Here is a 15310-nt window from a genome sequence, read left to right as displayed (position 1 = left end):
TATGTTCGATCCAGTCAGTTATATCCGACGGATTTTCGTCTATAAAATTTAACCCACGAATTTTTTTGGTAGTAAAATCGACTTGCCATTGATCTTTCGCTGGTAATCGATACTTTTTAACGGAATCTATAACCCAAGATTTCTCTTGAAAAATTAATTTTGTCATCTGAAATAATGCCATTTAAAATTATTCGTATGAAAAATTTTGTGATCGGTGCTACCCAAACTATTACTACTACTCTTTACACAGACTTTTACGCACATGTTTTTTCCTGCGTGTTTTAATACAATTTGTTGCCAATAAATATCTAAGAACAGCCAGTACGTCGTCATCGGATGCCGTGGCCGACTGGCTAACTGAGAGATTTTCCTCCTCGTGTGTGGGCGACAGGAAATTCTGAATTTCCTCGAGGCCAGGCCTGCACAGTTATTCCTCAAAGGATTTCCCGAACGTGTGTGGCGGCCTTTAGTAAGATTTCCTTCTGATGAGAAGCTGTCTCATCTGCCGAACGTCCCGTCGAAGTAATCGAAATTACGAAAAACTTCCACTCGTCGAATTTTTCGAAGAACGAATTTCTACAAAAAGATAGAAATGGATGTGTTGACCGATAATACAACGAATGGGTGGACGATGGAAGAATTACAAGCATTACACCATCTTAATTGTTCCAATCCTTCATTGCCAGTTCTACAGAAAATCATTTTGGTAATCCATATTCCAGTCTTTGGAATTATTTTGTCAATTCGGGAGGCAAAATAATTAGGTGTAATGCTGATAAAGATGGTAATAACGAGTCTTCGGTATGGTAATCGGTCGGGACGGAACGTTGTTTAGTCTTCGTTAACTTTAAGTATGAAAATGCCGATTCGCACGGGTATGTAGATCCGAAATAAGAATAAATATATTTACCACATTTGGTGATACTGGGATATTTTTTTCTTGGTCGACGTACGACGGTACCAAATATTCGAGCTAAATGGCTGCGTTTTTCTACGAGTCGAGTAATAACCGCATGCGTACTGTCGCGTTCGCGCATTACGTTCGCACGTAGCGTTCGGTTACGAGTGTAACGCATTAAGTCGTCGAGACGTCGCGAGCGATCGACCAAAATGGCTTCGCAATTGACTCGTTGGCCACCCCCAGTTAACCAATAAACATTAACTTTTAACTCTAACTTGAAAAAAAATTGAGTGTTTTTGAGAATTTTCTTATATGACATTCTTATGTGACATTTCTTATATGAATTTTCTTAATGAGACAGAACAAGTTTGAGAAAAAGTATATAAATTTCCCATGAAAAAGTTGAGAAAAAAAGAACAAAACATTGAATCCAAACACAGATATGTTACGAAGGCCTCGTGCAATTTTTTGAGGAAGCTTTGTCCCTCGCTACTCTGCTGTCCCGTCGTGGACCCGTCCAAACTCAATATAAAAAAGCCTTCACACAAAGCTACAAATTAATATAGAGAAAGAGTCAACATACTGGTAATTATGCTTCCACAATAGGATACTACCAAACTGATTATATATGTAGTAAGTGGTATCGTAATGTAATTTGAGTGACAATTTTGATTTGACAATACAAGAAGTTTTGGTTTGGTTTGATGCAGCAAGACAACATATGGGCAATTTGCCACAGGAAGGGACATTCTATAAAAAAATTGGGCTCTATTTAGGTGCTACAAATATAAGTAAAACCAAGAGAACGCCACACGGTCAGCCCGTCGAAAAGGCACAAACCTGCAACCACCGACCACCGGTGGGCACAGAGTTTTGAATTGATTGTTTTAAAATAAAAGATATAACCAGCTTAGTTTTATTTCATTAGAAATTTTTTGATATAGAATTTATATACAATGCTTTAATTCTCAATGCTCTACAAAAAGTTTGAAAAAAAATTCTAAAAATTGTTTATGCCAACAGATCGTCCGTGAAAAATTCCTGCAGTTGCTTCCAGAAAACTCGGAAGTTAGAAAATTTTGAAAGGCCGACACGAAGATTACAAAACGAGACGATTCTGCTTTTGTCGGGTCCACAACCGAGGCAACATTTATTATAGTAAATATAAACGATACTAATTTACGGAACTTTATAAAGCGTCGACTGCTATACGGGGTGGCCCATTATAGGACCCGACAAATAATGTTTTAAACGAAACTATTTTCTTTAATAGAAAATCCAAACTAAGAAAAAAGAAAAGGGAAAGTCCCATTTGAAATTCTTAAGGTTACACTTGATAAGGGGCAGGAGTGGCTTAATTTTTATGAAACTGAAAAGACGGATCAAAAGTAAATACAGTGGTGCCTCGTATAGCGTACGCCTCGAATAACGGACGCTGCGAACAACGGACTTTCTGTTTGGCCGTTACGTGACTCGAGCAACGGACTGGCTGCGAACAACGGACTTTCCGGCATAATTGGCGACTGCTCCATGGGTGTGTTAGTGTTTTCCTAACATACTAAACAAATGTAACCGGAGACGTACGGAAGTGCGCTGCTGTTTGTAGGCATTTAGGAACGACGGTGAAAGAAAGAAAGACCCACACTATCGGTAGTATCGTGATGGAGGAATGTATAATTCTAAAATATGAGCTTTTAAAAGCAAAAGAAGAGTCCCAATTGTAAAATTAAACCATAAAATGGATTATTTGTTGAAAGAGCATTCAAAATAGCCACAAAAAAAATTAGAATGCCGGCTACCATTCGAAAAAATTCATGAAGACACTTACATCACCGCGTGCGCTAACTCGCGCTTTCACAATTTTTAAATTTTCATTCATAAAACCACATAATGGATCCGGAAACGAAACTATCTGAGCCACGGAGGACGCCGTGTTGCTTTCCACCGTAAATTACTGCTACGAGCGGCCGTTTTTGGCGTTCGACGACGCGCGCTCCCACCGGAATTTAGGAACACGTTCCGCAGGAATTTTTAAACGGATGTCGCTCGCGCAGAGTTACGCGGAGGAATAAAAGAACGCACCCCATGTTAATTTTTTAATGATACAGTACGGTTATTTTATGCTGCGGAACGAATTAGATGTTTTAACATGTATTTCTATGGGGAAATGCGTTTCGTATAACAGACGTTTCACTTAACGGACGTGCACCTGGAACGGATTAAGTACGCTATATGAGGCACCACTGTAACTTATTCTAATCAATTTTTTAATTGGATGCATATTTTGATATATTTGTCGGCAACATATTAAAACAGACCACCCCATATAATCTATATTTGTTTTGGAAATTGCAAAATTATTGTCAAACTAACAAGCCACAAATTAGTAAATATGTAAATTGTATGATAATGATTAATAAATTGTATAATAATTTCATGTTTTATTTTAATAGAAGAAATATTTAAGCAGATGATATCTTACCAGATCTATGTCAAGAATTGATCCACTTCAATGACAATTCTAATTTAAAAAAATAGAAATTCTGCAACTACAGGAAGGAAGAAAATGCTATAAAAATAAATAAATAAAAACGGAATTTAAAAATTTGAATTTTTATTGCAAATCATCAAAATGTTACAAATTTGTAAATTAAACTAATACATTAGATATACTTGCAATCATAGAAAATAATTAGAAAATTAAAATTAATTTACAGTAAATTCAATTAGATAAATATTTTACATTTTGCTTACCAGAAAAATAGAATTATAATCATACATTTTATATGCAGTTTGTCTTTTGAGTTCACATTTTGGTATCGTTGGAAGGCGCAACACATTGTCTTTTTGTTTGGATTGCCAAATACAAGTTTATGCGTAAGTTTACCAATTATACTGCATGAAACTGCCGAATCTGTACATTCTGACAGTAACAAAAGGTTGGAGACTGCTGTCAATCAAGAAAATACATTTAACTTAGAGAAAATGTTTGCTACTACTTACAAAGATGTGTAACTTAACCCATGAGAGCTAAGAGCTTGGTTGTGTGTGTGTGTGTGTGTGTGTGTCATCAGAACAAGCAGAAGGTTATCTTTTAATGTTAAATATTCACTAAATATATCAAAATTACATATAAATATTAATCTCTAATCATTTTTAAGATTAAATCTTGAGGACATTATTGATCAATGAAATACCAAAATTTACCAGAGACGGGAATCCTATCTGTGCATAGTCAAGGTGTTTTGAAATTATGGCAACGTGGACCCAAAAAATTTGTCGCCGACGTAAGAGACGGTGTGGCATAATTGCCGACGGATAACACGCACGTCGAGCACACGTGCGAGGGGTGCAAGCTCGGCGCTTAACACGATCCCTTTTTATTTCGGAGTCTATAGGAGATGCAGCCTCTAAAATAAATGGGGCATTGCTAAAAAGTCTAAAAATTAAAGGGATCCTGGAGAATTGTGTATAACCTGTTACCTTCAAAAAAGTCTTTTGGGTATTTTTATTCCAGTTACCTCTAATGTTTTTGAAGTATAAAAATCTACGACATTATTCTACGACAAAATATAACTTAAGGTATTAAACTGGAAGGTGTTAAAGATAGAAAAAGTACACGCAAGTAAAGTCTTTCTTACAAAATGCACTTACTTAGCATGTATTCATTAAATAACATAACATGCATTTAAAAAATATAAGAAATCATAAAAATAAAAATGAATTTTACAAACTTCTTACTAATTGTTCTAGAACAGTGTAAACAGAATATAGAAATGAGATCAAGCCTAAACCTAGCTAAGAATTACCTTTTCATCACATGTTAACTACTTGACCAAAGATGTATAATGGCTAACACCACTCAGACTTAGTGGAAGTGAGTAAAATCATAGTTTAAGTCTTTCTAGATTTAAACTCCGTAATTAGAAGACTAAGAAACAAACTGCCAACTCGTAATTCGCAATTAGTAAATCGAAGAATTAAATTTTGATCCGAACGAACACTCCTATAATACACATTCGTACTTATAATATAAAATAACGTGTAACGATTAAGGTAAAATATGTTCGACAACAATGTTCGTTCTGATAATTTCACATTCTTTCACACCGTATTATAGGACAAAGATTATAAACAAATGGAAAAAGATATTAAATATCTCCTCTATGCTAAATGTATTTTGTATGCAATCGAATTTGATTTTCAGAATTGTGACAAAATCCCTGTATCTTATTTATTCGTGTACACTTTCCTAAACAAAACATTACCTCCACCTGAATACCTTTTGTTAAATAATAGATAACTTTATTAAATGTAAATCAGTCACATCTAACAGATTATATAAATAATTTTAATAATTTTTATTATTACGTGTAGCTTAAATGCATATGTGGTATAATGGTATATCACATTTGCGGATGTGTTTTCCCAATTGTCGTGACCCACCAACTACACTTCTATTACAAAATGCACAATTGTCAACATTACAGTCTGCCTTTAGTGCTGTTCTTTTTCTGAGTTTGCAGTTTAAATAATCTTATATAAAATTACAATATTGTAAGAGAATAAGCATAAATTTAATGGCGATAGGAACATTATCTTAAAGTTTTGACAGATTTAACTAGAACGTGCTTGTAAATAAACTTCTACACTGTAACTTCTTAAAAATTTGCATGCACTTCCCATTGCAAGTGATTACAAACAATTAAATTTGTCTATCTTGTACAATTTGCTATTTTGATTTATGGCCAGAGAAGCTACTCCAAAATACCTTTTAGCTATATTTAAGTTTAAAAACACTGCAGGGTCATGTTTTTGCACATGGCAAATAGTTAACAGGGATTCTGATTATTTTAAATATGAAATTTATTGCAAAGTAAAGTAATAGTATAAAAATTAAAAGTACTTTTCCACAGCCTGCCCGAGGAAAAAAAATTATCGAGACAAAACAAAAATAGAAAGTTCTAAGACAGACGTGAAATCGGAAAATTGTGCGTGCGTATGGTACGTCAGTCGTGTAAAAGTAAAATTAAAACTTTTGATACTATGTAACTAAATAACAAAGATAGTGTTTGTTGTTTCTTAGTTTGGCCGCTAATGGTAGCATAAGTGCATAACGGACACTCGTCGGACTGTTTGGGGTGGAGCATATATTAACTTGTTATTTTATTACGTTATGCTAAAGTAACCAGACATCTCTTTTTGTAGGGGACAATTATATATTTTGATCTACTGTCCCATTGTCCCAGTAGCTTTTGTCAGGATGGTGAAATATCCTGCACTCCATGATTTCCAAGGAAAATATTTTGTATTTGAGAGAATTCCAGTTATTTTTAGAAGCGTGCATATCTACAGTTAAACAATTGCTGCCATTCATTAATTGTTATAAGTATATCAGTGAAGAATTAAAATTTTTTGGTATGTACTATGTAATCATTGTCAGCAGACAGAAATAAATTATTAAAAATAAAATTGTATAATTTTTTTAAATTTGTGGTTTACCATTAAATTGTGGCCTTCCTATTCTTCTCTAACATGTGCAAGTGGTTCAATAAGGATGGATGTGAAAACAGGAACAGGAGGGAGAGGATGCACAGTGTTTCCTACTGGCCATATCAAAATCTGGCAAGTTTATTTACACAATACCTGCTGACATACACATTGCTTTAGTATCATTTTATTTGTAATTTTCAGGAGTTATCATTACATCCTCATTTAAAATACTGTTTAAAGCTGCTATGACATTGTTATACCTATTCTAATTTCTAAAGAACATAAATTTGTATTATAAAGATACAAATTTTCAAAAATATTACATAAAAAATTAATCGTGGGCTCTTTGGCGGATTATATGTTGACAATATGCAGTTGACATTTAATATTTAGTTATAATGGAAGCAATATCACAGTATTGGAAGAGTAACAAAAGTATATCGTTACTTACTCTTATCAGTTTGTTTTAATGCAAGAGTGTATTGAGAATAAAAAAGATAAATGCAATACTCTTCATTCATCACCTTACTTAATTAACATGCTTTTGCTGTAAAGAGATAACTTTAAAAATGAAATTTATTATGATAACATCCATTCAAACTTGCAACAACAAGCATTATAATAATCTACGATGCTAATTTCCACAAATTTTCATTGAAAAAATTAAAGCTTTGAGTTATTATCGATTGGTAGAGTGCAACATCTTACAGGAAATCCTTGTTAGTTTGAAATTCAAGGAACAAACTAATCGAAATGTCAAATTATTGAGGTTTGAATTATCCAAGATTTACAGTACAAATTTCTATACAATACACCAAATACCACATAACTGACATAATTTATTAAGCAAATGGAATACAAAATGCTACTTTTGTTAATTATTATTGTTATTATATTGTTATAAACTGCAGGTAAATGACATATGTATGGTGAGAATCTCACAGGTTGCCAGATAGATTTAATAAAAGGTAAAGCAGAATTCTCTACTGTAGTCCAAATTATTTTTAAAGTGGCCCTAAAAGTAGTAAGTCTCCCAAATCTAGTAGCTTAAAGCACTACAAATATTTCAATCTGCTACTTCTAGCCCAATCTTTTAACTCCAAAACCCAAACATATTTTGAGATAAGAGAAAAAAGTTAGTTGATGGATAAGGAGACACTCAAAAATGTGTTAATGTGAAAGCAAAGCCACATTGACCAGATTAGTTTTTGATAGTCTATTATTCTCTTATAGCACAGAAGTGCACAAACTTCAATATAAATGTATGAGTTATATATATCTCAACTCAAACAGAATTTTCATTTCAAATTTTGAAGTAGCAATATTTCAAACTAACCGAATTCCTTAACATACAAACTCTATATCCCCGGCCGGGACAAAAGTGTAGTAAGAAACGAACAGAATTTTGAACCATCCGAGTTCGAATTAACGAGGATCTCCTACAATAACAAACACAAATACTTGCCTTCCTCTTTTTTCAAAAGTACCTCTTCGATAGCACATAAAAACAGATCAATTTAGTAAAACAAGTAAAAAATGGTACTGAAAATACTAAAACTGAACACAGATAAAATAAAAACATCAAATCACAAATAATAAAAAATCATAAAAATAATCTACACTTTAATTCTAATACTTATAATATACAAAAATACTAATTTGATGATATTACATTATGTTAGATTATGCAAGATTATCATCTGTATTATAGTTATCTTAATGGGCTTTGATTTATAATGTTTTTTGACTAAATTTAATGTAGAAACCCTATATTTTATAGAAAATTTCCTTGATAAAATAAATGCAAACTATTAATGAACGAATTCTCTCGATACTGCAAGTAACTTGTCTAATGCAGTAAATATGTAGGACAGTTTAATTTGTTTTTATCATGATTATAAAACAAATCAGTTGTCAATATTTATTAAAAAAAGCTTTAGCTTTACCTCAAAAGCAATAATAATAATTTTACGTAAGTTTTTCTGCAGAGAGAGCTATTTATGATGATTTTTATACCACTTGACTGATGTAATTCTGTGTCACGTGAAGGTCACATGATGTGAAAATGTATCGACTGGCAGAAAATGTGCTAACTGTCATATTAAAAAAAATGATAAGATGACCTATCACTTTGAATTTAAAACAAAATTTTATATTCTCTCATAATTCTGCTTAACTTTAACAGACAGAATAGATCTGTCTTAATGGAACCCAACAAAAAATAGAAAGAAAAAAACCAAAAGTTTCAAGTGTTTTCATATTTAATCCATCTTCGGGAATAATTAGATCGTCGACCGTAATAACTCCGATAAACATTCTTCGTAAACTACCCCCGAATAAAATCGGTAACGACGTAAACGTTCTATTCGCACGAGGAAGACAAGCCGATTTACCGAAAGTGCTCGTAAATATTTGTTAATTTCTATTATATATTTTTGCGTTTTGTCGGGACTTAAAAATTCGTACAATGTCGGCACACAATCACGGGCCGGTATTGTACCGAGTTGTATGCGTGATCTCTGTTCTTACCAAGAATGGCATTCTGCAGGATATTTCTGTTATGTAATTTATTGGTTTTAACTTATCTAATTCATAGTAAAACATATTACAAAAACTAGATTCCTGAATAATTCATTTAAAATGTTTAATATTAAATTTTAACATTACAACACATTATTATTCATTTTTTCTAAAAATAATATCTTTTCATAAGTATAGTGTCCCAAATACAAGTGGAATATACACAAATTTTCTTTAATAAAATTAAACTATAATATTTCAACTTTTCAATTGACTTTACTGTGCAGTAACTTTATGAATTATTTCAGGTAATTTTTGATTTTTGTTTTATTATTATTAAATTTACTTTCTGTAATTTTTCATGTCAATTATTTACAATTTGCAACTTCTCTCACCAAAAGAGAGGTCAAACATTTATCTACTTCTCTCTTTTGTAGCAAATATATAATTATATAATGTAAAAATCATCTTAAACAGTCCAAAAAAAACAAATTCACAAAATAAATGTATAAAAATAATTTAAAACATGGAATTATAGCTAAATTAGTAGGAAATAAAATAGGAAAGATAAAAATTGGAAATTTGTTTAATTAAAATGTCTATAATCTCTGAACAAATCAGAAAACATTAACCAAAACCTTAATTTTCTACTCGTTATAAAATGTAGGTTCCTAAATTTTAACTTTTATTTCAATATACTTAACATACCAGTTACCATAAATTTAATCATAAAACTATACTGTAAACAAATATATCCAAAATTTTCAAAGAAAAATTCACTTAACATTGACATTAATTGGATATAAGCAATTCTTTCTACTGTGAAAACTTTAAAAAAAATATTGTGGCCTTCTGGTCTTCTCGTGACAGGAATTTCTATGTATTTAATGAATTCTTTGGTTTAAAACTGATTTTTTTCCCAGATTTCTGGTTTATAATGGATTATAAAATATACCGAAAGCGAACGTACGAGAACTAGACGACCCGATCCGTTACCGAGATAATTCTTAAAGCACGGAGCAGTCTCGTAACGTCGAATTTGGTTCCGGGGTAACGAAATCACTAGTGTCGAGATGTCGAGATAAATAACGTACTTCACCAATAAGCACTCTCCTAAATCTTATCTCGAGATTCTGTAATGTTTTCAAAATCCCGACAGAAAAAAGTAAACTTCGAGAGTTTGATTTCTAGGAAGAAAACTGCCGTTGCTTCTTTACGTTTGACGTTTTCACTGAATAAAACAGAAATCTACTTTAGAAATTATTCTGTTAATAACATAAGTTTATATTTTACATACCTACGTGAACATATTATCAAATTAAATGATCGGCAAAATTACGATTGACTGCCGAGCGACACGTTTTCATGCCGATAGTTTCCACGTGAAAACCAATGCTTTGTAATTTTTCTACGTTTAACATTTTTCTTCCATCGAAAATAAATGCAGGTTTAAACATATGATCATATATCTTCTTATAATCTAAAGTCTGAAAATAAAAATTTATTATTTTAAAATTTAGAGTTGACAGCTTACCAACAAGTCTGTAGTTCATACACCATGCTAGTGTATAAATTGATTTTAAATGTGAAAAAAAATCACTCAAGTGGACTAATTAACAATACATTACTTAAATAAGGTATAAAACAGTACATGACTGATCTCATTAGTCTTAAATTAGGATTTCACTCTTAAAAAAAATCAAAATCTCTGAAACAAAAAGTGGCTTTTAGGGAGATTTTACTGTACAATCTTATTGGTTGGTCATTAAATTTAAGCAGCAATGTGGAATTTTTATAGGAAACAATATTGATTAGATAAAGAAAATTTAAAATCATTTTATTACAATTGTTAAAAGAAAACAACATACCAAAAACTCGTCCCATTCGGTACATATGACGAGAGCATGTGCACCATTAGTCGCATCGTACGGATTGTTATGAATGTTAATCACTTGTAACACTAGAAAGAAAACATTGATTTGAAAAGATAAAATTTCAATTTGATTTATTAGTATAGCACTAAATAGAATTCTACAGTTTCATTTAACTAAAGTATTCACGATTATAAAATCAAAGTTTACAATTTAATCAAAAATTTTATTTTATTTATTTATTTATTTTTCTTAATATGAAACTGTCTCTGTCTGTCTCTTATTTATTTATTCAGCACAATGAAATGTAGTTTAAGCCTAGTGTCACGTAAAAATTACACTTCGTGTTGAATAAATAAACAAAAATTTTAGTTATCCATTATGGTATAATTAAAAGATAATTTGATGTTTTTGTAACAAACTGGCAACCAAAAAAATTAATATCAAAAAATTTAATACATAAAAATTTCTGTAAGTGTTCATAGATTATAGATTATTTGAAACATAAAACATTAAGTATAATATGCATAAAATACAGTATATAACTTCACACAAAGACAGAAAAAAGTAAAATAAATCAAAAATAAATTATTTGAAAGCAAAATTAGGAAACATCATTTGTCAAATAATAAAAATATATAAAAGATTTATTTTTTTTCTATTTTCAAACAAATCAAAAAAATGATGCTTTAAAATTAATAGTATATTAATTTTAAAGCATCATTTACAGCCAACCAAATGGTCAAAGCAGTTAAGAAATTGGCATACTACTCTGGAGACCTTGAATTAAATCTGAGCAATTGGAAATTTTTCAGGAGTTTGTCCGGGATAAAATAAGGGTGCGACTATGTCGGCACGAATCTAGTAGCAAGCGAGAGGTTGTGAGTGATGTAGTTCTTGCAAAGGAAAACTATGCACAAACGAGAAGCAAGAAATCTTGTTGGCGAAAGCAAATTACTGACAGGGTTTGCTATTTGTCGTGTCTCGCCTCTTCTCGCCAAATAATGCACGTGGCCTTACAACAAGTAAAAGGTAACTTCTCATATCTTTCATCTACTGTATACACAAAAAAAATTTTTTTTGAACTATTGATATACATAAAGTCTTATAAATTCTGTTTTATTAACAAATTATAATAAAGTTCTTTATATTTTTGCTGTTTCCAGGAAAGAGGAATACTGTATTTTCATTTTCTTTTTATATACTTATTATGAAGTTTTTCTTTGCTAGCAGTAAGCGTTGTAGTCAAACCATTTTGATTTTTACTTCCAAACAGCACAATAATTTACGATTCTCTGTGATGAGTTTCAACACGAACATGACATTGGGTGCGTTCTTTTATTCCTCCGCGTAACTCTGCGCGAGCGACATCCGTTTAAAAATTCCTGCGGAACGCGTTCCTAAATTCCGGTGGGAGCGTGCGTCGTCGAACGCCAAAAACGGCCGCTCGTAGCAGTAGTTTACGGTGGAAAGCAACGCGGCGTCCTCCGTGGCTCAGATAGTTTCGTTACCGGATCCATTATGTGGTTTTATGAATGAAAATTTAAAAATTGTGAAAGCGCGAGTTAGCGCACGCGGTGATTTAAGTGTCTTCATGAATTTTTTTCGAATGGTAGCCAGCATTCTAATTTTTTTTGTGGCTATTTTGAATGCTCTTTCAACAAATAATCCATTTTATGGTTTAATTTTACAATTGGGACTCTTCTTTTGCCTTTAAAAGCTCATATTTTAGAATTATACATTCCTCCATCACGATACTACCGATAGTGTGGGTCTTTCTTTCTTTCACCGTCGTTCCTAAATGCCTACAAACAGCAGCGCACTCCCGTAGTAGCAGAGAAGCAGAGCGACCGCTATTAAAGAACGCACCCATTATCATCTCCACACAACTTTCTCCCACTTACTTGCATTGGTGTAGTCATACCGTACTTAACGAGAGGGAGAAATGTCATCACCTCTTTTTGCCATATATTTTCACTTACTTGCACATTGCTTAGAAAATTCTCTCAATCTCTCGCTTGCATCTGCACGGTCGCATCCCAAGCCCCATCCCATATAATTTGGCTGACTATCGTGGGCTGGCAAAACCCACAATGTGAAAAAAGGCCTTCTTAGTGCCCAGTGGGCAGAAAGAGTAAAGTAATCAAATAAACAAAAGAAAAAATAAATTAAGTTATAAAAAAAATAACATAAAGTAACAAGCTGCTTGTCAGGAACTTCAGATTCATTTATAGATGCCATTTACCCAAAAATGAATTTTTTCCATATTCAAAACTGCTTGCAGAATGACAAATTATTTTATTATATTTTATATCTTTCAACTCCTTTAAAAAAATGTTTTCCTTTTTGAAGGTGTTGAGAATAGAATTTTAAAATGTACTCAGAAACTAACTTTTAATTTGACACAATTCATTCATTACAACTAAATTTAATATTAATGAGCAATTATTTATTGTGACATTATCACAATGCTGGGCTGCAATTTTTAATCATATTTTTAATTTATTTAATTTGAAATATATGCTCTCCACCTCAAATTAGTACTGTAGTATCCTGCCCCCGTACACGATATTTTAATGGGAAAAATTTGAATCGAAATAACGACTTCCGGTTTGCGTCGGAAGTTCGTATATAGTTAATTGGGACTTCCTACCCCTAAGCTTTCCGTATCCGATTTGTAATTTCATTTATGTTACATTGTTCTGGAGATTAAGGAAAGACAGATGGACAGATAGTGGGAATTTATAAGTCTATAATTTTTTCAAATTGCAGCTCAACTGGAAGCTTTTAATCAATTGTAACAATCAGAAGCACTATTAAAAGATGAATACAATGCAACAAAATATACATAATATGATTAATTGTGGTAAGCACTTTTCTGTTTTGTGAATGAGTAACATGGATTATGATCATAATCCATTTTCAAATTTCAGGTTTTTTATTAAGAAATTTTAATGCGAGCACTTTGTTCAAATAAAACTAATTATAAAAACCATTGTAGTACAAAAAACAATTACAATAACTGAAATTCCTACAAAGTTAATTTGGAAGACCATGTTTGAAGGTTGCTAATTCACATCTTAGCACTGAAGTTTACATTTACACCACAGTATAAAAGACCATGGTTATACACATTTTTACACCAAACTGGATTTAGTGAAAACTCTCTCTTTGGGTCTTGCTACGCCGAAAACAACAACCAAATCGTAACGTTAAGCAACGTAAGTAAATTAAACTACAATTACGGGAAATTCCGGTTTCGTCGACTCTGACATTAAAAGAATGTTAAAACAATTTGCATAACTTATAATTTGTATAAGAAGCAATACTGAAATGTTTAATTTTTAAAAATTAATTGAAATACAAAAAAATATGTATATTGAAGATATGAAGTTGTCTTCATCTTCCTCTTCTGTCATTTACAATTACCAGTAACAATCCAGTTGTAGGTTATTGTAAATGACACAAGAGGAAGATGAAGATGACTGTTTATCTTCAGTATATGTATTTTTCATATTTTGAATATAAATGCTGTCAGCCAACTTTTAATTTTAATTTAAAAATAAGTTTTTAGCAGAAGCAATGCACTTTAATATTAGTTATAAAAATTGATTTTAACATTTGTAAATATTGCAAAATATTTATAATTTCGAATAATTTTAATAATAATAATAATTGCATTTTATTACTTATTTTTTCAAGATTTCATTGTTAAATGAGAATTTAGAAACAACAAACCTTGATCTGGATTTTCTGCAGATTTTGTACTTTTCAAATCACTATTAAATAAAAGGAATTTCATTAAAATCAGTTTTTGGCCGTCATGTTTCATTAAGACAAAATTATTTGTAAATAAAAGAGTAAATTAACGGTATAGACCCTAATTATAAAAAATAAAAAATCTTTTTAGTTTACAAGTTTATCAATTCAAAAAATAAAACAAAATCTCTCCCTCTTGATAATTTAGAAGCACGTCATGTAATAAATTTAATTTTAACTTCTCAAGTGAGAAATTTACTCTAGAAGAATTTGTTCATCAAATAGAGCATCATTATTATTACAAGTGTTAACAATTTCACAAACATTTTCCATTCTTCTAGGAGGAGAAAAGGAGGAAAAAATTATATAACCTCTTTTAATGTATCATCTGTATGTATACAGTTGCAGTGTGTAGATTAGACTGGATTAGTAATAAGACAACATAACATATGGGTTAGACACGTAAAGAAAAACTCGGAAATCTCTACTCGGTCAACTTGTCGGTTAGGTACGAACCCACGACCAATTACCGGTGTTCGGTAGTTTTATCCATTGACCAATGGTAAAGTATAGTGTTAGAATTCATAGTGTATTTCTTTTACGGCAGATTTTGTACCCTTGATAATAAAGTAGCAATCAAAAATTTGACATTTTCTTTTTTTTGGTCTCCCAAAGACCAAAAAGAATGAAAATAGAAAAGTGTACATATTAAACTAATTAATTAATTATTATATGTAAAGGAAATTTTTTAAAAAGTTTGCTTGTT

At 31.4% G+C, this 15310-nt stretch overlaps 1 protein-coding gene across 2 annotated transcripts in view; it reads right to left on the bottom strand.

Moving 5' to 3' along the window:
• Window positions 1–9582: 9582 nt before the first annotated feature.
• sgl (UDP-glucose 6-dehydrogenase sgl) overlaps window positions 9583–15310 on the bottom strand; it is a 33401-nt gene continuing 27673 nt past the window's right edge. For both annotated transcript variants that reach the window (XM_067285304.1, XM_067285305.1), the window contains exons 10-13: window positions 14524–14564; window positions 10783–10874; window positions 10212–10401; window positions 9583–10145 (exon numbers count right to left, since the gene is read on the bottom strand). In XM_067285304.1, coding sequence (XP_067141405.1) covers window positions 10228–10401; window positions 10783–10874; window positions 14524–14564 — 307 coding nt within the window. In that variant the 3' untranslated portion in view covers window positions 9583–10145; window positions 10212–10227. The remainder of the gene's footprint in view (window positions 10146–10211; window positions 10402–10782; window positions 10875–14523; window positions 14565–15310) is intronic.

The sequence above is a fragment of the Centruroides vittatus genome, unplaced genomic scaffold (assembly GCF_030686945.1).
Source record: "Centruroides vittatus isolate TY-2023 unplaced genomic scaffold, ASM3068694v2 scaffold_2520, whole genome shotgun sequence".
In the NCBI taxonomy this organism is placed as follows: Eukaryota; Metazoa; Arthropoda; class Arachnida; order Scorpiones; family Buthidae; genus Centruroides; species Centruroides vittatus.
The sequence above is the reverse complement of the archived record's forward strand: the minus strand, read 5'-3'. Positions and strand labels throughout refer to the sequence as shown.